General features: G+C 47.3%; 2 protein-coding genes across 15 annotated transcripts in view; one reads left to right on the forward strand and one right to left on the reverse strand.

The window, feature by feature from the left end:
* SHROOM3 (shroom family member 3) overlaps positions 1 to 11368 on the forward strand; it is a 32043-nt gene extending 20675 nt beyond the window's left edge. Inside the window, exons 5-9 of one of the 2 annotated variants that reach the window (XM_075420806.1) lie at positions 2780 to 3697; positions 4782 to 5300; positions 6089 to 6239; positions 10083 to 10355; positions 11009 to 11368. In XM_075420806.1, coding sequence (XP_075276921.1) covers positions 2780 to 3697; positions 4782 to 5300; positions 6089 to 6239; positions 10083 to 10355; positions 11009 to 11368 — 2221 coding nt within the window. The remainder of the gene's footprint in view (positions 1 to 2779; positions 3698 to 4781; positions 5301 to 6088; positions 6240 to 10082; positions 10356 to 11008) is intronic. The other variant, XM_075420807.1, reaches the window with a different exon arrangement.
* LOC104330329 (16 kDa beta-galactoside-binding lectin) lies at positions 11357 to 24367 on the reverse strand. 13 transcript variants are annotated; one of them, XM_075420814.1, is made up of 7 exons: positions 24267 to 24367; positions 22726 to 22805; positions 22419 to 22590; positions 21775 to 21908; positions 14889 to 15029; positions 13479 to 13572; positions 11357 to 11442 (listed from the first exon to the last, which is right to left on the reverse strand). In XM_075420814.1, exons 1-6 carry the CDS (start codon positions 24273 to 24275, stop codon positions 13488 to 13490), a joined length of 621 nt encoding a protein of 206 aa, XP_075276929.1. In that variant the 5' UTR covers positions 24276 to 24367; the 3' UTR covers positions 11357 to 11442; positions 13479 to 13487. The 13 variants fall into 13 exon arrangements, with proteins under 13 accessions (XP_075276929.1, XP_075276925.1, XP_075276932.1 ...); XM_075420810.1 differs by having other exon boundaries at positions 21770 to 21908; XM_075420817.1 differs by lacking the exon at positions 13479 to 13572 and having other exon boundaries at positions 11358 to 11442.
* Between the last annotated feature and the right edge of the window lie 292 nt (positions 24368 to 24659).

Here is a 24659-nt window from a genome sequence, read left to right on the forward strand (position 1 = left end):
AGTGCCCAAACAGCTAAATCATATTACAGTAAAAACCATCAGAAGGACTAAAAGAATTATTCACAAAGGAGCTCTGTTTCTCACAAACTTGCAGTAAATGTCATCCCACTTTGTTGCCACGGTGGGAGTTAACACTGCTGTCTCCAAAGGTTTTGCTATGCGGCTCTGGGTCAGGGAGTGACAGCTAGAAGTAGAGAAAGGCTTCTAGTCTAGCTGGATCTTACTTGTGACTGGCTGGCCATTTTTACCTTAAGAAGATGTAAATGTTGTTTTAGAGGGACTCAGTCTGCCTTCAGGCACGTCCTTTTATGATTATTTAAAATGCACCCGTTTACTTTTATTTGGAATAACTTTTTCCATTTTTTTTCTTTCTAAGAGAACAATACAGCTGGTTTAGTTCATCCTGCCTCCCTGTTTCTTCTAGAGATGGCATGTCATCATACTTGCTGCTTCCTCTCCCCCCGGCCTATTTTCCAAGTAACGGGATTGAACACTCAGACTGAAAACAAGTTTATTGCGGCACGAAATGTAGTATTATTGGTATTAACTTAACAGTTTTATGATGTTTCTGCTGTGTAGGCATCCTGCATGCTCTGCAAGCACGTTGCTTCTGGGAGTTGCAAGGTTGCTTTCCCTTCATGATCAGAATTGGATTTCCCAAAAGATAGAACAAAAGGATGAGAGAAGATGGGAAAAAGCCCTTGGCTCCAAGGACACAGGTTCCCACTACACCTGCAAATCACCCCCTATGAGCCTCAGCTGAGTGATTTTTCTGTTAGTTTGCCTGAAATGACCTGAAAGAGTCAGGATGAGTTTTGGAAGCCAGAGGACTCTGATTGTACACTGCTGAAGCCAGTAGAAGTTTTACATGTAACTCTCGGTGAGAGCAAGATCTGAGTCCTCCGTAGACTGAAAGGGACAGGTAGACCAGGACCTTACCCATGTGCCAGTGATTCACAGAAGGAGTTCCACTATTAGGTTACTGCTGAATGTTCCCCTGCCCCAGTGTGAGTGAGTATTTCACAGTCTGGGTCATACGGGATTATTGTAGTATCTTCATTCCATCTCCTAAGAGATGCAGTCTTTGTCCATCCTGTGATTTTCAGCCCCAAATAGCTGGTTTTGTAGCCAGTCTTCTCACAGCTGACCATCACCACCCTATCACTGTCTGCAGTGTACTCTATGCACGGGCCCTTCAGGGAAGGCAACAGCAGGAAGTAGGAATTATGCTTCTAGGTTTCCTTGGGACACAGCTGCTTAATGTGCTGGAGAGGAGATGGGACCATCCCTACCACCCCTCTTGCTCAAGGAGGAAAAGTGTCAAATGGTGAAGTTATGGAAACTCTGGTCAGCAATCCCTTGCTCCGGTCATATGTGCTCTGTAACTTACACTCCATGCTCTTACGCAGCTCCCCAGGTGTCATTCAATAGCTGTCTCGTAAGCACTCTTGGGAACAGTTGTTGCTCCACCAGTTGTAGAATCCACAATTGCTTCCGCGCTAGGAGAGATCTTTCAATTAGAGAATTACCATCTGGCATTTCTGACAAACACTGAGCATCTGAAAAGAATACACATTGCTACTGTCCAGGAACCGCAGACAATACCAAGAGCAGTCTGTCTGGGAAGTTTCCCCACCCCCAGGCAAAGGCTGCCAAATTCTATTCTCAGTTACACCAGAATAAAGCCGGAACGACCCATGTCTTTGACAGAGTAATTCTTAATTTGTACCAGTACATCTGAGAGCAAGTTTGGGGCCCAAGTCTCAAACATCACAGATTGGCAGTGTTGAATTATTTGCACAATGCATCTCACAAACAGAAAATATACTGGCAGTAGAGCATTATTGTATTTTATTGGTTTATGATATGGCCTCGTGTTTTTAGGCCATCTCTTGCATCTGCTGGTGCTTTTGTTACTGCTCATTTTGTTTCCTAGCTGAATAGCTGTACGGGCAAGTGGGTTTGGCTATGTATTTTGAGTACAATCCTCACTTCAAAGGGCCGACACTGTTTCTCAGACTCACATGAGAACACCTTAAAAGACCTGGAAGGAATAATTTAATCTGCTGGCTTTGCAGCCTTAACATCGGTTTGCAGTTGAAGTGTATTGGTTTTGGGTTTTGTAACACTTGCCTACCTGAGTGGAGCTCTTTTTTTCGAATGGGATTCCAGGGATGTAAGAGTTTGGGTTTTTTTATTTTCCTCCACAGTCAAAATAGTGCATTTTTTGGCCTCATTTTGTTCTGGGAGACAGTTGAATCATTTCAATGGCACCTTTCCAAAAGGAGCACATAATGCTATGGGAATTTTTGGCCCATAAAGCTGAAATTCTTAAAATTACCAGCAATTCAGAGTGGAGTTTGATGGTAGGTAATGTCAAGTATTCTTTCTTACAGCAGTCGCTGCTAGCCCCATCTGTAACAAACAAAATTCAAAGCAAAGCTGGAAAGGAAGCCAGGCACTTAGGTTTTCCAAAAATTTTTTCTATTAAGTTGTTTCTGTGATGCTTGTTACATGGGTGCATGTGTGTGTGATCTAGCACATGCTGAAAATGATGGGAGATGGTGAAGGGGAATGGATCTGGCTCTGTGTCTTTAATATTAGTAGACTGGATTTTACTACCAGTGTCGAAGCACAACTGCACCTCACCTAGATTAGCAGGCACTGACCCAGGCCTATGATATGGTTGTATAATTTGCTCATTAAGGAAGAGTACAATAGCTTTTCTTGCTCATTGATTAATTATTAATCTTATCATGGTCTGTCTCTTGATTTTTAGGTCATTCGGCAAGAAAGAAAGAAGCCACTCAGAAAAAGTGGCATTCACAAGTTACTATCCCCATCCTCACCACAGCAGCAAGGTTGTCACCGGATCCACCACACTGACTGAGAACCACAAGCTCTCAGAACTTTCAAGGCCAGATAGCAGGACTTCTGCATTTGTCCCATCCCCAACAGAGAAAAGGAGTCACCATCCTGAGCAAAAGCAAGGCTTTAAACCCTTGTTCCTTAACCTTACGGCTTCTGGATCTGGCCAGTCCTCCCCTAATACGCCCACCCAAACTCCCTCAGACTTCCAGACTGCAGGTGATGGCCAGGCTCTGAGACAACACCATGCCAAACGAGATGCTGTTCCCCCTCAGGGCAATGGTAATATTCAGTCACAGTCTTTGGATGCTGTCCAGGATAGATCGCCCGAGACTCCTGTGGAAGAAACAATGTGGAGAAGGAGAGCCGGGATGCTTCATAGATCCCTCCCTTCCAAAGTGGTGTGGGGTCATTCAGTCAAAGACAACAGCCACCCAAGGGCTACGGTATCTCCTCCAGTGGCTGGGCCAAAGTTCTCCCAGAGGTGGCAGTCCCTGCCGACACAGAGCAGCACTTCTTCTGACCCAGAGACTCCTTCTCCCCAGGGGACAACCCATCTCCGGATCTCGGAGTCGGGCCTGCAGCTCACGCCCCCGCCATTGCTGCAGGACGATGAAGATGATGAGGTGTTTGTCATGCCTTCCCAGCCCAGTGTCATTGGTCCACCCTTCTCACCCCCACTGCCATCCCGTCCTCCTCCTGAGCTGAGCTCTTGCACTTCTCCAGACGGCACAGAGGAATTCCCACCTCCTCCCCCACTGGCGGCGCTTGATGGGAATGGGGCAGCTGGAGACAAATCCACCAGGCTCACAGAGGAGGCCAAAGTGAGGTAAGGGAGGGCTGCAACACAGCATCTCGGGCATTGTAGGGACATATACAGTAAGATATGCGGGGTTCCAGACAAATGTGACTGACCTCCGCAGCTCTGCATGCCGCGACGACCCACCCACAGCTGCTAGCTGAGAGGGAAGCTTGCAGAGGAGCACATGTGTTATAAGGGGAGAGGGACAGACAGACTCACTGCCGCTAGGCTTTGCTGGCTGCCAAGAGCGTTATCAAATGATGTGGTCAGGGCAGGGCACAAAGCAAGAAGGCAAAAGGCTTTGCGGCCCATCAGCAGATGCACTAACAGGTGCTCAGTAAGCTATGCAGAAGGGGTTATGGGTGAGAAACTATCCTGGTCTTGTTCTCCCTGCAGTTACCATATGAATTTCAGTGGAGTTGCTTCTTGCTCACTGCAGCATGAAGAGTTAAAATGGCTGCTGACTTCTTCCAGTTACTGGTTTTTGAGAGAGAACTATGAACATCCATGACAGTTTTTCCAAACAGAGTTTCCCAGAATACATTTTAGACCTGGCACAAAGTAATGCTGTTATGAAACAGTGACCATCTGCCAAGAAGTGACAACACAAATATGTCACAGTAACACAGTATAGTGAATTTTTCCTGAAGGATAGGACTTTGGGCTATGTGCCCAGCTGGTTTAACTCGACACAGCTTCCTTCGCCCCCAGGGAGCTGCTCTGATTTCCATCCAGGAAGAATCTGGCCGGGGCTGTGGTAGTGATTGGCTTTTCCAATGTGAAAAGAACAAATGGGTGTAGACTGCTCAGGATGGTACTCCAGGTGGTGAGACTCAACGTCCCCAGCCTTTGAGCAGAAAAGAAACTGGCTTGTCACTCACTAGTTCCTTCTGTGTTGGAGTGACAAAACAGCAGTGTGAGGTTGAGGGGACAATATGCTTCTGGTACCAGTAGCTTTATACTGTGGGCGTTTCCGTGTTGAAGTGAGAAGTAAGAGACAAAAATAAGTGAAAAAGAAGGAAAACTTACTTGTCTTAGGCCTTCACCATGTGTTCACAATGGTCCTGTGTGGTAAGTTTATCTTCATCTCACGGAATTTTTCTGTCCATAGCAGCTTCAAAAGCTTTCCTAAAGCCCTGGCTGAGAGGGAGATAACGGGCTTGGGCACCAGTATCGGTGAAAATAATTGGCCCTTCTCGCCACCTGCATCAAAGAGAACTAGCTCTCCTTCTGCTGTGGATAAGCAGCACCAGTTACCTGCTGTTTCTGAAGGGCCTCAAAGCTCTGATGGACAGCCCATAACTCAAGCTGAAGGCAACCACAGAGAGCCAGCAGTCATCACTGGAGAGTCAGAAGATGGCAGCCTGGACTCTGGGATACCCAGTGCAGCACCTCCAGTGAAGACAAAGAAAAAGACTTCAGAGGATATTAAATCAGAGGCTCTAGCAAAAGAAATTGTCCATAAAGACAAGTCTCTGGCTGATATCCTGGATCCAGATTCCAAAATGAAGACAACCATGGACTTAATGGAAGGGCTTTTCCCCAGTGGAACCAGCTTGCTGAAGGAGAACAACATGAAAAGGAAGATGACACAGAAGAAAGCTATCAGGACAGCAGTCGAAGATGACACGTAAGCACTGCTTGTTTGGGTTGTGGGCTAATGTCACAGCAGAACTTGCTGCTTGCTTGCTTTTAAGGACAAGCCTGTGCTGAATTTTTCTGCATCTGTGTAGGTGGACGCTGGCAGAGAGTGAGTTCCTCGGTTCCCAGTCATGAGGACGGGCAGGGCATTTCTGAATGCACTTTCTCTTGAGCTCCGCTGTATGTGTGGCCTTTGAGCTCACCTCTCTGGGCTGTGTAGAAAACGATGCTGAAATGAACCATCTCTGAAGGTGTTACTTGATTTTGCTGTCTTAACCTTTGTAATCTGAAGCAATTCAGTCCAAAGCACAGTAACAGAAATCTGAGGCCAAATTTTGGAAGGCAGGATGAGGGCACCTACTTGTTACAGGGGGATGCAAAGATCAGCCCAAGTCTTCCAGTGTGGTTTTTTTAAGATAGAGATTCCGAAGTGACAGCTAGAGCACCATATAGAAATAAGTTGTAATGCATCATGCCAGATAAGATGGTCAGTTTAGCCATCACCAGCTGAGCTGTGCTGATTTACCTTCAGGAAGGATCTGATCCTGTATAAAGTTGTTAACCAGTCAACGTTTAAACAGAGCAGCTGTTGTGCACAGGGGAGAGATACGAAAGCAGCTGACATGCACCCTCTGAAGGCAGGAATCGGTCATGTCCTTCGCGGTTCATTGACACTGGGAAGGTACCAAAGAGGGAGTGCTGCAAAACCATGGATCTAGGCATGGGAAAAAGTCAGGCTCAAGACTGAACTCCTCCTTTTTCTTCACTGTGGTGCAGGAGAGAAGAAAAGGAAGCTCCTGTGACCCTGGTCACCTGTCCTGCTTATTACAATGTTTCAGCACCCAAAGCAGAACTGCTGAATAAAATCAAGGACTTGCCGGAAGAAGTAGGTGATGATGAGGAACAGCTGGACATCAATGAGAAGAAGGTAAATTCAGCACACACCACCATTTGATGGTTACATTCCTGAAATAATAATAAGCCCTGAAGTAAAGTGCATTTCCATTTGATGTCAGCTTTTGGCAGTCCCGAGTTGCGTGGGGGCTGGGTGCATTTAGGCCACCTGTGACACTTTGTTAGGGTAACCCAGACTGAATGATTTTCCTCTTCAGTGAAGCCAATTTATCCATTTTACCTGCTGTCTGCACTCACTGCCTCCAAAGAAACATTGGTTACTCTTTTTCCTCCATGCTTCATTTTTTCACTGACCTGCTGAAAGCCACATGCACCTCAGCAGCTCAGTCACCACAACCTCGAGGTGATGACTTGGGTGGGAGGAGAGCAGGGCAGGTGAGGAGGAAACATTTTCCGCTCTTGTTGCGGCTACATTTCACTGAGGAATGGCCCCTGCAGTTCTTGCTGTAGGCTTAGGTGCTCTGTCTTCCAGGGCTTTTGCAGGGCCTTCTAATTTGACCCTGTGGTTGTCTCACATTGGTTACCTGGTAATTACAGTCATGTTGCGAAGCTCACAAATAAATCCCAAGGAGCCAGAGGCAGGTACTTGCCTGTCTGTGCCTCCTTTCACACACCTACTACAAAAGCAGCTGTGCCTGCCTGCCTGCCTGTAAATTTAAAACATCCTACATTGCACTGGACAGAGTAGCACAGCCCGTATTTTGTGCTGTTTGTACAACAGCAGCGTTTAAACATAGTGAAGAATACAAATATTTGTGCAAGTCCCATATGCTGTAAATAGACTACTTAATTCTCCCTGCATGGAAATCGGGCACGGATTTAAAAGAAGGCTCCTAAGCTCAGCCTCTGTGTCAAAGTGCAGAGAATTCGTGTGTCTCTAGCACAACTCCACACTCATGCCAAGTGTAAAAAAAGCAGAGAGAAGATGTGAGGCTGAGTGATGTTTGTGAGTATGCCATTTGTCCTGCAGCCCTGACTTGGAGAGCTCACCTCTTTTTCATATTTATTGCCTTACTGTTTCTGTTCTCAGCTTTTATCTGCTAAGCAAGATCTTCTCCCTACCATGCTTTAATACAATGACAGTTAGAATGGGACCTCCATCAACACAAATTACGAGTACTAAGACTAGATTAGGCCTATTTTGTGGAGCATTTGAGGTGCAGGTTGGACCCCGTCAAGTCTTCAGGAGCTGTCATGCCATGCCACTGGAATGGGTTAGAGACACTCGCTGTGCCTGCCATATCTTATTTCTGTGCTCCTACACGGTTTCTGGGTAGCAGGTCTACACAGATAGATTATGCGTGTGTTGCTCATGCATGTGTTGCTAATCGAAAGCATTTGCCTAATGGCTTTGTCTGCTCTTTAATTATCTGGCCCAAGCCACTGGCTGTAGATCACACAGCTTCAAAGGTAATCGCAGCCCCTGCCATGTCTGTAGCATTCAATTGATTCTTGGAGTGCCGTTCACTTCAAAACCAGCTGCCTGCTTATACCAACGTGATGAAAGGTAGGGAGTGATTAAATAAGAAGAGGGTGCTGCTCCAAGGAGTCGATGGACATGCTGCAAGCATCTGACAGGCTTGCAAGTAGATGTGAGCCTGCCACGGAGGACAAGTCCCAGGCCTCAAAGGTTACATTTGCATGGAAAAACAGAAATAGATGGGAGTGATTAGGCTCAGATGGCAAAATCTGCATGGCATGTTTGTTCATGGTCTATGTGAAAGTAGATTTGCATAGGCGTTATCTGAGAAGGCAACTACTCTGAGAGGTCATTTGGATAAACCAAACTCATTTCCACTGTGAGTATGCAAAGGAGCTATATAGGTTGGCATTTGGGATCACAGGAGAGTCACTGATTAATGAACACGAGGCAGGATCGCAGGAGCATCACTGATTAATGAACATAAAGCAAGTATTTCACAGTCCCTGTCCAGCTCCCATGCCTTCGGAACAAAGGTATGTCACTCCCAGCAGTGCCGCAGCCTCCTGCTACAGCTGGAGGGCAAGTCCGCACCTTGAGCAAAGCTCCCAGAACAGGGAGGGACACCTGCCAGTTCTGAGCAGCTCGGTGCTCCTGAAAACCTGTCGAGGTTAATGCCAGACTTTGTGTATGGCCTATAGAGTCCTGTCACAGAGTTTTGCCCCCTGGCATCATAATCATTGAAAATGGATCCCTTCTTTTGCTCCTCAGGATCTGGTCCAGCAATCAACTGGTGAGGACCTCGGATCTTTATTTTGCAGGTGGCATTAGCATCATAGCCACAGGGAAGGGCAAGTGTTGGTTCTTGTCTCTGGGTGCTACCTGTCCTACTGAGGGGACAATCCAAGCAAAGCAGTTTTGGTTGTCCCTTATCCTAGCAGATGGGATTTAATACCACCTTTGCTCTCCTCTCCCCCTAAACTACCCTGCTAACAACCTGCATGACTTAGCAGTCATTCCAGCGTAAGCCTGGTAGCTGCCATTTGTTTTAAGAGAATATTACTCACATTTTATTCAGCCTTTGCAAATATGTGGAAGCTGGCAGTAGACTGTAGTGCAGCCACAAAACCACACGCTCCAGAGGATGCACACAAAGTGTACCATCTAGTGGTGTCTGGCTAAACAGTGCTGTTAACTTCCCGGCTGCGAAACCAGCCTTTTAAACCCCACCCTGGCAGGATAAGGGCCAATTCAGAGCAACCCCCAGCCTGACCTGGGTTTGAAGATCCTTTGAAGTAGACTGCCTTCCTACTTGAAATGACCATCAGTTTTGGTGGAAAGAAGACATGGAGAGAACATTTTCAGGCACCTTGTGTACTTCTATTTCATCCTGCAGTGTTTGTGTGCAGAGTAGATTAACGTACATGTCATCGTGCCTCAGCAGTGCATAAACTGAAGAGACTGAATATACCCAACGCTTGTATGAAGAGCTTTTCCTGCTTTCTGTGCTTTCAGTTCTAAGTAAATGGAAGCAAGAATCTCATGCCCCAGGCCGCAGACTTCTGCTGTTGCATGTGTCTTTCCCCTAAATCCTAACAGAAATTAGGATCTCCAGCACATGCACAGCACTGCTGTTTCTGGAGTAACTGAACCCTGGAGGCCTCTTTGCTTCGACAGTGAAACAGTTGCCAGCATTTTCACAAAATAGGCGTGTGCGCTTCATGTCTTTGCTCAGTCGCTATGTAAATATAGAGCATCTTTGGTGTAAATGCTTACTTGATGCCTCTCTGTGTGAGGCAGTGCCGCACAGGCAGCGAGTTTTGGTCACAGCTGAATTTGAGGCTTGCACCTCAACACTGAGGTGGCTGAGTAAGGAGCAATCAGTAATTTCAGGGTACTATAGGAGGGGGAAATATGTAGGAATTCCTTCTTTCTTGCTAAGTCATATGTAACTAGTAAGTGCCAGTTCAGCCTCCTGTCATGTCACTAATGCAGTTTAAATTCATTTTTCTGCCAGCTGTTTCGTAAAAAATATAACATCTAAATGAGACGTTTCAGGCTGGGGCAGGGAGAGGGGAACATTCAGGAGATGTGGCTGTAGTCCTTTTCACTCTGAGACTTTAAAGAACCTATATCTTTCAGATGTAGGTAGCCGGGTATCTGAATATGGTACACCAAATCAGATGTCTCATTTATAAATGTTCGTTGATGGTAGAACAAATATATCTTCATGCAGTCTGATGGGGTATTCAGTTTATCACCTACATGTTGAATTTCGGAGTTTTCTCTGTTTCCTCCTTAATGCTTCTTTGTCAGCTGTTGCTGACTTAACCCCGCTCCTCAGGAACTGTAGCTGTATCTTCTTGTTGTTGTCATCCATATGACCAGGGTGATCATGGTAACGACCAATGTGGCAATGTGTTTCCCTTCTGACAGGCTGAGCTCATCGGGAGTTTGACCCACAAACTGGAAGTCCTGAAGGAAGCCAAGGAGGGCCTGCTTGCAGACATTAAGATGAATAATGCTCTTGGAGAGGAGGTGGAGCTGTTGATCAGCAAGCTATGCAAACCTAACGAGTTTGACAAGTACAAGATGTTCATCGGCGATTTGGATAAGGTGGTGAACCTCTTGCTCTCCCTCTCGGGACGCCTGGCCCGTGTAGAGAACGTTCTGAGTAGTCTCGGGGAAAATGCCAACACTGAAGAGCGGGTACGTATCTGCACAGCCATAGCGTCTTGGCCTTTTTCAGGGTGCGGGACAGCAGTAGTCACAAGAACATGCTTGTATAAGCTAGGACCTCCAAAGGCTTACAAGAAGGCAGATGTCTTAGTGCTTATGTATAAGCACTAGAAAATGCAGTTCTGTCCCTGGGAATCCTGGTCCCAGTTTGTATAAATGTCTCAGATCCCACGGCTTTTGTCTCAAAGCAGAATGGCTGTGTTCAGGACAGCATGTCTATGACCCGCGGCTGGAGGAAAGGCTGTATGTTGTTGTGTGTCATGGAACAACCCTCTGCTTTTTGCCTCAGTTGAAGCCGTGTTTTAACATTCTTTGGGTGGTTGTGAGAGACAAAGCCAGATTTCCCTGGTAGTTGTTGCTTTCAAGCAAGTTTTACTGACTTTTTGTTGGAGCACTTTCTGTCCCCCATTGACTAGAACATTCAGAGTCTGATTCAGTGGGATTCACATTCAATCTGTAATGAGGAATTCGTGCTCCTCCCCGAGGCTTTTGATTGTGTGTCTGGGAGCTTAGCAGCCATCCCACCTCCCCCAGAGGTGGCAAACATGGTGTCAGGGGGATGGAGAGGGGGGTGAGTGAGATTGGTGCTGCTGATACTGAAGTGCTCTCTCTGGTGTGTGCAGAGTTTGCTGAACGAGAAGAGGAAACTGCTGGCTGGCCAGCATGAAGATGCCCGGGAACTGAAGGAAAACCTTGACCGTCGAGAACGGGTGGTCTTGGAGATCCTGGGCAACTACCTCTCTGAGGAGCAGCTCCAGGATTACCAGCACTTTGTAAAGATGAAGTCCGCGCTCCTCATAGAGCAGCGAGAACTAGACGATAAAATCAAACTGGGTCAGGAACAGCTCAAGTGCCTGATGGAAAGCCTCCCCACAGACTTCACGCCCAGGGATGCAACAGCAGCAGCTGCTCTAGCTGCAGCACTTGCTACCTCCGTTGGGGTCAGTAGAAAAACACCTCCAGCAGTCTCTTCCTCACTCTAACCTTTACCAGGTGGACCTGGGATACAGTGCTTCTGCTCGAGTCTATTTAATCCAAGTACGTGGCAGATGGTTCTCTACAAAGACAATGAACAGAGACAAGTTTAAAACAAGATTTTAATGAAGGAAAAACATAGCAATAATAAAGGTTTTATTCTCCTTTCCTTCCACTTCTGCTTCCTGGAAACTTAGATCAATGTGGAGGGAAATCTCCTCCTGCCGGAGATGAGGAAGAGTCTCACGAGACTTGAACGCATTACCTTTAATAAAAAACATGACCTCCTCTCTTCCCTCCATTTCCTGCCTACCTGGCACCTCATTAAATAATGAAGGATCTAAAAGAATGAAGCCTTAAAAATAAAACCAACCCATTCTACTGAACACTATTGATATTTATATTTTTTAAAGAACAAGACAGAACGTGTAAGTTTTTGTACATACTCTAATCAGTTTCTTGATTCTACTTTGTTCTGTATGTAGAAAAGACATTTAATTTTGTATTTTGTGAAAACCTTAACAAAAAGAGGGAACCCCAAAGATAGTCATGCATTAGCTTGGAACATCTCTCTGTGGTTTTGTGGCTGTTGTTGTTGTTGTTTTTTAAGATAATAAAGGGCTACCAGAAGAAGCTTCAACCTGTTTCAACACATGCTAAATATACCATTAAGTGGCCTCGTGAAGGAGATTTTGACCAGGAAAATACAATCTTTCCTCTTCTGAATCTTGTGATCCTCTGATTCTGGAGTTTGAACACACTTCTATGAGAACCTGCATCGCAGGAGTCCAAGTTCACATGAAGTAACGAACTTGGGTCTGGACTCGCTGCGGGAGCATGGGGAGAGTCTGTCTTTGTTTTGAATAATCTAACTCGTGATCTGTGTTACTGTTGTAGCCTGAATGCATTTCCATGAGATGTGAGAGGGATCTCTAATGACATTATTTATTGTGAAGGGATGATGTACACTAGGACTTTTTTCGTACAGCAATACCTCATTTGTCTGAACCCACTTCATGAGAAATTATTTTACAAGCTATAAGAGGCATTAACTTGAAATTCGACATTCTCTTCCTATCTACAGAAATCATGAACATGTAATGATAATGTTGTGTGCCCTGGTTAGATAGACAAGAGCCTACCATAAAGACTATTGGATTATCTCCTAGTCAGGGCAGTCTGGAATAACTAAATTTACCCAGCTGAACCATATCAATGTACCAGGTCCTAGAGGACTGCTGTCAGTTTGCAGTCAGCAGAGCAGATTGGGGCAGACTCCCTTTTTTGTATGGAATGTGCTTTCCTCTCTAATGAGGTGCATCACCTTTTAAATGAAATGTCTGGAACCTGCATGAACAGATTACCACTGCAGCTGATGATCCGGATTCCGGTCATCTCTCATCTAACCTTGCAGAGATTTCCTGCTGCAGTGGCAATTCGAGCTTCTCCTTTCTCCAGGGGGCTGCGTTGTTTATCCCATCCTATCTTGCCACCAGGACCAGATCAGAGATTTTAGTCATGTAGTTTTTAATTCCATTCATTTTTAATTTCAACTGTAGCATGTGACTGATAATTACAGCATTCGTCACTTTCAGTGCTGGTTTTAAAGCCCTTTTGTTTTTTTATTTCATAACTCATATCATAGCTCTTCCATGGGCAGCTTGGCAGACTAAAGAAAATGCTAATGCCCTTCTGTCATAGCAAGCATAAATTCTCCAATACCCTAAAGAAAATCTACCTGGTTTTGTAATGCTTTTTGAAGCAGCAAGCCAATTACTTGTGATGACAGCAAACATAGCCTTTTCATTACTTCTGAGCTTGAACGTTGTTCAGGCTCATACACAGCATTTCATGAGAACCCTAAGCAAGAGAACTGGCTTTTATGCCTTAAGAGCTGAACCAAAACAAAACTGGAGCGAAAAGTATTTTGGGGGTCACTCAGGAACAATTATTTGTTTGAGGGAAGTTTCAGGAAAACAGTGGGGGGAGCTGTTTCAAGCCAATCAAAATATTTTGTCAAAAAAAAAAAAAAATCCTACACAGTACGTCAGTGTGTCATATTTAAAAGTTGTTTGCATTTAGATTTTTTTTACAGCCACCCTTCCATCCTACACTTACCAAAACAAATCAAAAAGACTTGGCAAATCTGGCAGGCTTCTGCGAACAGCTTGGGACCAGCCCAAAGTGCATTTTCCATTTACGAAGTTCTTTCCTGAAAAAGAAAATCCTGCAATCTTCTCAGGAAGAGCCTCCCATCCAAACAAGGTCTGCCTGTTTGCTCCGGGGACCAGCAGCGACTTCAGGGGGAGCACCTTGGGCTGCGCACACTGCAAGGTCCAGCTGCCTTCGCCCACACAGGACACATGATTGACAGCAATCGCCACTCTGCGTGCTGGCGTTACGCTGCAAGTCAAGTGTTTCCAAGTGGCGGGCAGTCGGCCAGCCTTCTGGTGGTGGTATATAAGGCTTTACTAAATAGTGTGTTTCTGTTGTCAGGTTTCCAGCTAAAAATTTGGGGCTTAAGGGTTCATGGTGGTTTACAGGAAATTCAGATGTTTGGCATGGTTCTACGGTCCAGCAGGTTTGGGGGTTGATGATGAAAGTCCTACATGTGCTCCCACTGTACACACAAGCATCAGCTAAGGAGGCAAGTAATAATTACTTACATTTTTATAACAGATTAAATCTTCAGGTGAAAAAGAGTTAAAGCCCATATTTCTGTTGTAAGCGCTGGTAAGTTTATCATTAGGAAAACCGTCTTTGCACAACTTACTTTTCAAAAATTGCTCTCGTAACTACAAGCTTTGCTAAGTTTGGTAGAAGCACATCTTGACATGTATTTAAAGATAATTAAACATTGGCCAAGCCAGTAGATTTATTTCTCAGTGCCTTTGGCAAAAAAGGGAGCCTATTCATTGCTCCTTATCCCACCTTGCTTTTCTGTTGTGTTTTTAAAACTAGAATATAATGGAAACTCATCTCCCAGAGTGATGACACGATTTCCTGGGACAGGAATACCATAGACAGAATTTTACTTATTGTCTAGTCCTTGTAAACTTACTGAAACAAATCTGAATTTTGGGTCTGGCTACATGAGATTTTTAGATCTGAACCTGTAGGTATGTGGCTACAGTGGAGAAAGCCAGTAGGCTCTAGATACAGTGAGTATGATTTGCATTGCTACGCCTTCCCCAAAACACAGTGTCTTCTGCATCCCAGACCTGGAGTATTTCCCCTTGCAACTGCAGCAGGGGCTAAACATTACAGCAAGTTAAAAACAAATTATTCAAAACACATCTTGCAACAAACAGTAGTTCTCAACAGGTGGGCATGTTTGCTAAAAATGAGCCTTATTTTTATAATGGAAACATCTGTTTGGGATATTGGGATGGAACACCCGACCTCCCACCCTGCCACGGGGACAGCGGCACTGGCCAAGTTCGCCGGCCAGCCTGTGTGGCCTCCCTCAGTAAATGACAGTGGATGAGACTCCTCCCCGAGTCAGTTCAGAGCACCTGAGTCAAGCACCTTCTCCAAAGCGGTCTCCGGAGAAGTCCTTTGACTGTTGAAGGATCCTGCGACAGCCACCTGGCCCGTTCAGCTGGGTACAGTCGGTGCCTAGCACAGGGTGAAGGGCGCAGCTCCACTTCACTAGCTTGAGGAAAAATCCTAGTAAGGACAAAGCAGTTTTACACTTTTGACATACATTGCCAGTTTAAAGTGAAAGCCAGTTGTACAAAAGCAACAAGGCGTCTCATTGCCTGGTATGTTGCGTTGTTTGCACATTGCAGTTAGGAACATAGCATTCTTCCTGAGTCAGCATTCCTTACATTATTATTTTCAATTTCCAGGCAGTTTCTGAGGGACCGCTCAGGAAAAAGGTAGATATAAACCATCATTCCACAGCCTCCTGCTCAGGCAGTAGCCTTGGCACTAGAGAGCTGGGGTGTGCTTTTCCTGGGATTTGAAAGTAATCAAACTGCACTGCAGTTACAGCACCAGACCCAGCACAGAGGAACAGAAAAAGATGGAGGCATGCACTTGCACCATGATGCTCTCTATTGCACAGGATATTGAAGCAGGTCTTTTAAACCTCTCAGGAAGTCCTCACATGCTTTTAGCAACATGCTGCGCCTACAGTCTGCTCTGCCATGCCATGCCACGTGATACAAGAGCCATGAAAATCTGGTCATCTGACTTACAATTTTCTTTTTTTTATCAGAGCCCTGGGGCAATTGATGGTCAGAAGGAGCGCACATCAGATGCTTTCCTCAAGACTAAATCTAGTGAAGAGCGTTTAGATGCTAGGGTCTGTTGGTTGTAAGTTTATACACAAGATCTTTTGTGAAGGTTACCTATAAAATCAGTCAAACACAGAGCACCAAAACAGTTCATGCATCAGGCCTGATTCATCATCTCTGCAGCTCAGCCACTGTCATGATGATTTAGACTGGCAACTGAGAGAAGCAAACAAACCAAACTGGATAGCATTTCATACTCACTTCTCACAAACCTTGAATATTAACATGAACAGTGACTTGTCATTTGCAAAATGGGAAACAGAGCGAGCTTTTCTTAGGAGATGCCATGCCTTAAATCGGTATGAGCAAACTAGGGGCATATTTAGAGATCCAGTCCCTGCGTTTCTCCATGCCTTATTCAACCATCCACAGCAAGCCAGTGTTTACATTGTTTGTGTTGTGCAGCTGAATGTATTTATGTGGCCAGAGTGATCTCAGTCTAGAAGATGGTCCTTTCCTGCCTGGTTTTGCCAGGCTCTGCTGTCCCTCCTCAACACAAACTGCAGAAATTGGCTGAATTCATGGTGTCAGGTAGTCTGGAGAGTGCTTACCAAACCCTTCTACGCATGCATTTTATGCTGTTGCTTCTGTGCATACAGTAACACAACCTCTCCAGCTGCAGCTCTGGCTTTTGTGCAGCTTGCTCCGTGTTACTGCTAAAAATCCTTGCAAAAATCTGCTTTCTTGTTGCCCATTGCAAGACGGTGGAGAGATGGAGCCGGCCAGGCTGGGTTTATGGGGGATGTCAGCGCAGCTCTGTCTGGATTGGGATTTGGGATTAGGAAAAGGGGCTCATTTTCTGCTATACCATAAAGAAAACATGGTACATGTGAGCCAGGCAGCTTTTTTCTTCTCAGGTTTGCAGCTTGAGCTCTCTGCTAGGGTTGCTCTATGAGCAGATAGCCTTCAAATGAAACAAAAGCCAGCAGTACTTTTTTTCTTCATGTTTGTTTTAGCACTCAATGAATTTTGAGGACTGAAATGCAAAACAAATACCCAAAACGCATAATTCAGCTGGGGAGAATAAAAGCTGGTGAAAGCGTGACTGGATACTGAGGAAACAGCTTACGAGGGACCCACTTTTGCACTGCTTGTTGTGTCACAGGGGTTTTGCTGAGCTAAAAAAAGATTGTGATTAAAAAAAGGATCCAGGCAAGCTTAGAAAGGATGGCATTTGGAAATGAGAAGCTGTTGCGAGAGGTTTTGGAGGAGAAAGTGGCTTTCTGTGGAAGTTTCTCTTGGCTCTCCAAGCTGGTTTGCGGCGGGCGCCATTTTACCTCACAAAGGGGCCAGGCAGAGCCACCCCAACTGCATGCTGCTGGAGGGAGCTCTGCGCAGCAGGGGGGACACGGGGACCCCCCAGCACCCATCCCTCTCCAAAATCGCCACAAATGATAGCAGGGCTTGCTGCCCACTCCTCCAGGAGCATTTTTACAGTTAGCACCTGTGGGGTAACCAGGGCTAAGGAGGGACGGCAGGGCTCGGGGGCAGCCGGCCAGGAACCCACACCCAAGGCACTGCAGGAGGACGCACACCTCAGCCTGAAGGCTGCTCAGACAAGGTGAGGACATATATATTTTTATACATTGTTTTCTCTCGTGTGGGAAGGCTTTGCAGCCTGTTCCTGCCTGCTTGCACCCACTGGGGAGCAGCTGGGTCAGGGCTGAGGGGGAAAAATGCCCCAGTTAGTTGGAGAGCAGGCGCGTTGCAGGTTTGGTTTCCACAGGGGTGGCCGCAGAGGGAGGGCCCGAGCATGGGGGATGTCATGGTGCACGTACCCAGGAGGTCTCAGCATGGTGCGCAGGCCCAGCAGTGTCCCCCCATCACACGGCACAACTTGCCCTCATCCCTTTGCTCCTGTACACAGACAGCTCACCATGTCTGTACCTGCCTGACCCAAGGGCCTGGTGTCCCACACCAGCAGCATCCAGCCTTTGGCTCAGACCTCCATCACACTACAGAAAAGGGGAATGGTGTATTTAAGGTTTCTCGTACTTTGTACCAGAACAGGGGACCAGTTACCAGGTAATGCAGCTTACGGTTTGAGGCTGACTTTCTGAAAGTGAGTGACAGAAGTTCCCTTTGGTTTGTAAATGTTGAAACTGGGGCCAACAGAGCAGGAGCTGAGGAGACAGAGGAAGATCATGACTGTCAGCACACTGAGTGCTCTTGCAGAGCTGGCTGGTGGTCACTTTTTTATTTTGTACAACAGATGTCAGTTAATTTCTTATGTCTACTGTTTGGAAGAAATTGTCTTGCATGATTTTGCTTGTAAATTCCGGTGGGATGTGGCCCAGGTGGTTTCCCATGCCCTACCACAACCTGGATCGCCCATCAGCTTACCCCAGCACTCTCTTTCCACACACTGCACATACTTAATGCCACACACAGTTTCTGGGTGCACAGCACCCTGCAACTGTCTTTTAAGGCTGTGCTGGTCAGTGTTGCATGCTTGTGTAGCTACAGACTCAGCTGAATGGCCTATTTCTGTCAAGTGAAGTTAATGTGAACTGCTCAGGAAGAAGTTATTTTCTGAGAAGACAAAGCTGCTAGTCTGTCTTAGCCATCACTGCTCTTTTAGGTCCTGCATGAGATTTTAATTCCTGTCACATCTACTGTTTCCAAACTAATCTCTTCTGCAACTGGGTATTTCTTCTCCTCTTCCTAGACATGAGGTGATAACATACATCACTTAATTTGTGTTCATAGAATAATATAGGTTGGAAAAGACCATTAAGATCATCGAGTCCAACTGTTAACCTAACACTACTAAGTCCACCACTAAACTGCATCCCTAAGCACCACGTCTACACACCTTTCAAGCATCTACAGAGATGGTGACTCAACCACTTCCCTGGGCAGCTTGTTCCAGTGCTTGACAACTCTGAAGAAATTTTTCCCAATATCCAACCTAAATCTCCATGTTATAACACAAAGTCTCACAGCTGGTTTGCAGAGTTTTCAAAGTCCAATTTTCCCTCGCCATGATGCTATAAGGAAATAAAGTGGTGCAACTTTGATTCCTGGAGAATGACCAGAGATGGAGGCTGAGTACAGATTAGCAAATTTGCAACATTCAGCTAATGCAGCCCTCTCAACAGGGATTTGTGTTGTTTGCCCCTCCACCTCAGTCTCAGTGTTCAGGCAGATAATGGGCAGATTCTTCCTGTAGGCTCTTGGCTCCTGTCAGGATGCGTTGCTGGACTGCAAGACTGACTATACACAATGCAGGATTTAAATAAAAAAAAAAGAAAACCCACACCCTTAGGCCATTCTGTGTTGCTTTCTGGTCCTCCCCAAAGCAAACAGGGCTCAGGGTCCTCCCAGAGACACCTACAAGCCAAGTTCACCTTGTACTTCCAGCAGAGGATACTTGGCAGCGACAGGCCCTGCTTTTCTATTCACTGTGACCCTCTGCCTGCAGCAGGGCATAGTATTCTTGCTTTCCTGATCACTCTAGCAGAAGAGAAGCCTTATCGTGACTCTAGTAGCCAGCCAGGGCACTCTGCATTTACTCTGCCTGTTTACCTGTGTCACTTATAAGAACAGGAGTATTTATAGCTCTGGGACTTGGGAGAACAAAACTCAAGAGGCAGGAAGCGCTGCCAAAGGCATGCTTCCTTCCTACCCTTTCTCCTATTTTGTGGTCTCTTCAGTGGTAACTGCCAGTGTTAGAAAGCAGGATAAGCCTAATTAACTGTTGTGGAAAGTACAAGAAGGGGGCGGCCCCCATGAAGATACTGTTTGTACCCTGAACATAGCAGTCACAAACACTTGTGGCTAACCCACTTAGAAATCAGGACTGCCAGCTTAACAGGCAAAAATGAGCTTTACTCTTGTCAGCACTGACAGACAGCCACCTCATCTAGTCAGGGCAGCCAGGAACAAGAGACAGCAGAGGGACCAGCTGTAAGCTCCCCTGTGCCTTTGCAACATAAGGGCCTTGTACTTTTTAAGTGCTTGTACACTTCATCATTTAGGTTACCTTCAGTCAGATAACACAGGGATAGAGGGGGAAACAAGACAAAAGCCATCCTCTTTTCTTCCCCACCCCCCCCACCCCAAATACAAATAGCCTTCAAAAAAAAAACCTCAAGGCTTACCTGACAAGGCAATGCATCAGCAAGACTTGTCTCATCCTTTGCCTAGCAAGCACATCCTATCCTCTAAAAAATAATACCCTACCCTGTAAATAATGCAGTATATGCAGCATAGGAATTACAAGCACCGTCATCTGTGCCCCTGTCAGTGTCAGATGAGGTATTCCTCACAGCAATCTGTTCCCCCACCATCCCAGCAGGTGCACAGTGGAAACTTTTGCTGAACTTTGACGCTGCAACAGAGCCTTTTGGTGCATTCCCCAAACACACACCTCCCCAGAGGGAGAGGTGCCCAGAAAGCCTCCTGCTTATTTGCACACCAGGTCCCTTGCTGTCATTAATTGCATCAGCTCTGGAGACCAAAGAGGCAGAGCCCTGTCTATCCACTGTCACCATCTCTGTGCCCACAGGGTGACTGGCGAGACACAGCTACATCTCATGCTTTTCCAGCAGAGCTCCAAGGAGGCCTCCATAAAAAGAGTTATCAGACAGCAGAGAAAGAAGGACATCAGTAAAGCAGGTGGGTCCACCCTCTAAAGCAAATTCCCCCATCACTCACAGCGATGCCCAACTCAGGGGCAGCTGCCGCAGTACAGATCTGGACAGCGTTACTGCCATGCAGCAATTGTGCTGACATGAAGGCAACAGGCTTGCAGCCTGTCAGCCACTCCACAAAAAGTCTTCAAATGGCTGAAATACTCTACAGAGCGGTATTGCCCCAGCCAAGCAGCTGGCCCAACTGCTCAGCTGTTCAGAGGAGCAACAAATGCAGCCCTAGTCTCGAGCAGCCCTTCCGAGACAGACGAGCCAACAAGAGTCAAATTCCAGCACTTCAGCAGTATTTGGCTAAGGAAGACCTCACCAGCACAGCCAGTTACTAGCCAAGCTGCACAGTGCAGTTGTAGCTTCAGCAGTCACATTTCCAGCCCCCAAACCTGCGTAGCATGCCCAGGCTCCCCGCTCTCCACAGCATGCAGGACTTCTTTACCTTTCACCAGGTCCTCAAATGCTGCAGCAGTCCCAACTCTAGCCCTGTCTTGGGTAGGCATGGCTAACAGGCAGCTGGGGAGCAGCAGCAGACACACTCCAAGGCATTGCACGAGCAGAGCAAAGAAGTTGTAGGCAGAAGAGACTGTTTACTGAGCTCTTTTTCTTTGGTCTGCCTAACTACAACTAGTTGTGCTTGGTACCCTCAGTCTTTAATACCTCAAGTAACCCTGTTTAATACAGCCCTCCGACTGCATCTGGAGCTTAGCAGCCCAGTTTTACAGACACTGACCCACAGGCTGCTACATGGCTTGTCACCCATACCTGCCATGATGCTAAGCCACTGACTTCACAGTACATCATAAAGGGTCTCTGACAGTGTCAAGACCTCAGTGCATGAAGCAGCACAGAGAGCCTGGATCTTCTCACCACCTCACTCCTAAGCTCTCTGTCACACTTCACCTTACACTCCATGCCTTTTCAGTCAGCCTGACTTGCCTGCTCTACTCCTTCCATACACTAGTGCCAGCCCACAATGCACCCAACTGCTGAGCATGTTCTTGGAATACAAAGCTCTTTACAAGAGTACAAGCTATGCCCTGTTCCCTGACAGCCCCCCCATCCCCAGCAAGGAGACGTGAGCACCACTTCACAAAGCATGACCAGCATACACTTGTTTGAGCTTCCTGGCTAGGGCTCCCGGAGTTTAGAAACCAAACAGCCAGGGACCACTTGCTGCACCAAACAGGGTCAATGGAGCAAATACTGCCAAGGTAGCTCTATTCAGTGAATCATGCTTTGCCTGGCATGTGGTCTAACTCCGTACCAGCTGCAAGGCCACAGCGTAAGTAGGCATGTAGATGGATATATATACCCCTTCCCACTGCACACCCCTGTAGCGCACACAGGAGCAAGCAGATTAGAGCAGAAAACAGCAGAAGCAGCAGCCATTGCAAATTTGGGTTTATTTCACTAAGCAGGGGGGAGAAAAGAAAACAAAAACCAAGCTATAGCTGTTCACCGAACTTAATGGCTTTGACTTTAAAGTCACCCTCCACAGCCAAGTATTCAATTTTCTCCATGCCCAGCCGATTTGGGAACTGGAACTCTGCCTCGGGTAGCTTCACTGTTGCCTCTGCTTCATTGAAGGAGATGCACATCTGTAGAGAGACACAAGAAGGAAGGCTAACATATCACAGCTCACAAGCCTCCCTCATTCCCCACTCCCTCCAGTCAGATTCAGGACAGACGAGGCGGCCACTGGTATCAAGGCCACGTTCACTAGCTCAGCCTCCTCCCTGCCCAGAGGCATGCAGGGGAGGAAGCTTGTTTGCTCTGCCCCAAGGTCAGCTCCAAGCTTCTGCAATGAAGGCATGAGACAGACCCAGTCTGAATCTCAGGTCAGGGTTTTAATTGCTTTTACTTGCGTGGCTTGCAAAGCCAAGCCAGAGTGGAGCACTTAACACATCTGAGCTATTGGGCATTGATTTTAGCAGACCAAGTCGAGACAGCAGGTTGGCTTTAGCTGCAAGACTCTTCCCCTGTTGCTTAGTCCCCTTTCCATGCCTGCTCCTTCTCCACCACAGAGGTTCAAGGCAGCATTAAAAATCTGTGCCCTTCGCCGATTAGTGGTCTGTGCCAGGGCCTTGCACACACCCCTGGGTCCTCACCTCGATCTTGTCACCGTGCTGGAAGGGAAAGTCAGCCTTCCTGTCCTCCTCACCCCACATGCCATCCTCCTTCGAATTGCACACAATGGTGTTGACGTCCCCACGGCAGTCGAAGCGAGGGTTGAAATGCAGCATGAGGGTGCTGCTGTCCTTCCCTACGTTCACAGCAAACCTAGGGAAACAGGCAGGCAGTGCAAAGGAGGGGCCTGCGCAGCAGCTCCAGCTACCTGGTGCTGACAAGCTGGACACAGCAGGAGCCCAGGCTTCTCCCAGTGCCAATCAATCCATTCACCATCTCCTCACTCACCCTTTGGCATCAGACAGGATCTTCCCTTTGACCTTGATGCACTCACCAGGCTGGACATCCAGCTGAGTAACGACGAGCCCCTGCAGGGCCAAACCACAGGAGTTAGCCTGTCCCAAGGCAAGCCTACCAGCCCTGCTTGGGCCAAGGCACAAACTAGCTCAGGCAGACCCAAATGCATCTGCGGTTTCATGCTAGAGGAAGGGTTGAGTTAGGCCAGCTGCCTGCCTAAGCCCTCTGCCAGGGAATCCCAGCTCACAGCCACCACCTCCTCGGGGCCTCCCACCCCACTAAGCAATATAAGCTGACAAGGAGGTGATTCAAGCCAGCGTAACAAGAGTAGGGTAAGGGCACTGATGTACCAGCTGCAACAGAAAACATTCTCACAAGCAAGCCTGCACCTTCAAGTCAGCAGTGGCCAGGGCCATTAGCATAAGGTTAACATTAGTTACAGAGCTTTTCTAACACTAGATCTGTCCCTCATCCCTAGGCAGGTCTGCAAGCAACAGGAGCCACCAAAAAAAGTTTGTCTTGACTTAAAGCAGCCTACATAGAGAGACAGAAGGGTCAGCAGAGCTCACTACTGGCTGCAGCCCAGTAAAGCAGAACAAACACCGCCCTGGGAAGCTCCCACTGCCAAGAAGAGGGCTTGATCCTTGAGCTAGGTTATGCGCTCCCCCAGCCGCATACACCCGGAGTAGAACTTAGCATCACCAGCTTCCCTCAGCTAAGAGGAAGATGCCGTTCAGCGAGACCAGACGTAACTCATATCATGCTTTGGTGCCTATGATCCAGGCCCGAGCGCAGTGATGCTGAGCTCCACTTAACCACAAGCCAGATAAGGCAGGGAGACTAATTTCAAATTAGGTGTACTGCATACTTGGGCTTGTCCTCCTTGCCTGGCTGGCACAGGCCCATGCCCAGCAGCTGATCGCTGCTCTAGAGCCCAGTACCCCTCTAGGGCAGCCACCCAGCCCCAGCAGTGCTTCCCTCATTCCTGCTCAGCCCGCACACAGGCTGCTACAGCCAGGTTTCCCCCAGTCACTGAGCTGCTTATCGTCACGGCACTGGCGCTGCCTTCTGGCTCTATTTCTAGCACAGCCTCAGCGCCCGGGGGGGCTTTCGAGGAAAGGAAGGTTAGGGGAGCAGCGATCGGTCAGAATACACTGCCGCCCTCCTTTCCTCTGCTGTTGCATTAAGAGTCAGCCCAATCCTGTACCCAAAAGGTATTCTTCCAGAAGGAAAATAAGAAGTTTAAGGAAGAAAAGGTATTCAAACTGTAGAGTTGCAAACAGTCCCAAACATTTAGAGTACTCGAGGATATAAACATGCATTAGAACAGCTTCCCCACTCAGATAACATGCTAGAGAAGCAGAAAAACGGCTGGCCAGCCCTAACTATTCCTCCCACCGCCATATATCACCCCAGCGTTTCCTCTCAGCTAATCCTTTTCTCCTCCTACCTCTGGCACCAAGCCCAAAACCCACAGGCAACCAAACCTAGTCCTGCTTAGGGCACCCATCCAGCTTGAGGAAGGCACTCACTTGCTGCATGCTGCCGGCACCAGTCGCACCGGGCAGGCCACCCCGCGCCCCGCTCCGCAGCCCAGCGTGACTCAGCGCTGCGCTCCCGCAGCTTAAATCGCTGGGCAGGACCATCACATGATGGGGGGAGAGCGGCGGCACCAGGGAGAGCGGCGGCACCAGCTGCGGCTGCTGGGGGCTGGAGCTTTCCCAGCCGTTTAAAGTGGGCAGCGGGAGATCTCCGTCGATGTTGTTCTTTGCAGGCAGGATGTGTATGATTTTGAAAGATAGTGATTGCTTGGTTCTGCGTGATCCTAGAAATCCTTACTGTAAGCTCTTCTAGCTGCTATGCAGTGTATGTTGGCTCTCGTCCCAGGAGCCCGAGTGTGGCTCTGTGCCTGCAGCGAGGTGCCT

The sequence above is a fragment of the Opisthocomus hoazin genome, chromosome 5 (assembly GCF_030867145.1).
Source record: "Opisthocomus hoazin isolate bOpiHoa1 chromosome 5, bOpiHoa1.hap1, whole genome shotgun sequence".
NCBI classification, from domain to species: domain Eukaryota; kingdom Metazoa; phylum Chordata; class Aves; order Opisthocomiformes; family Opisthocomidae; genus Opisthocomus; species Opisthocomus hoazin.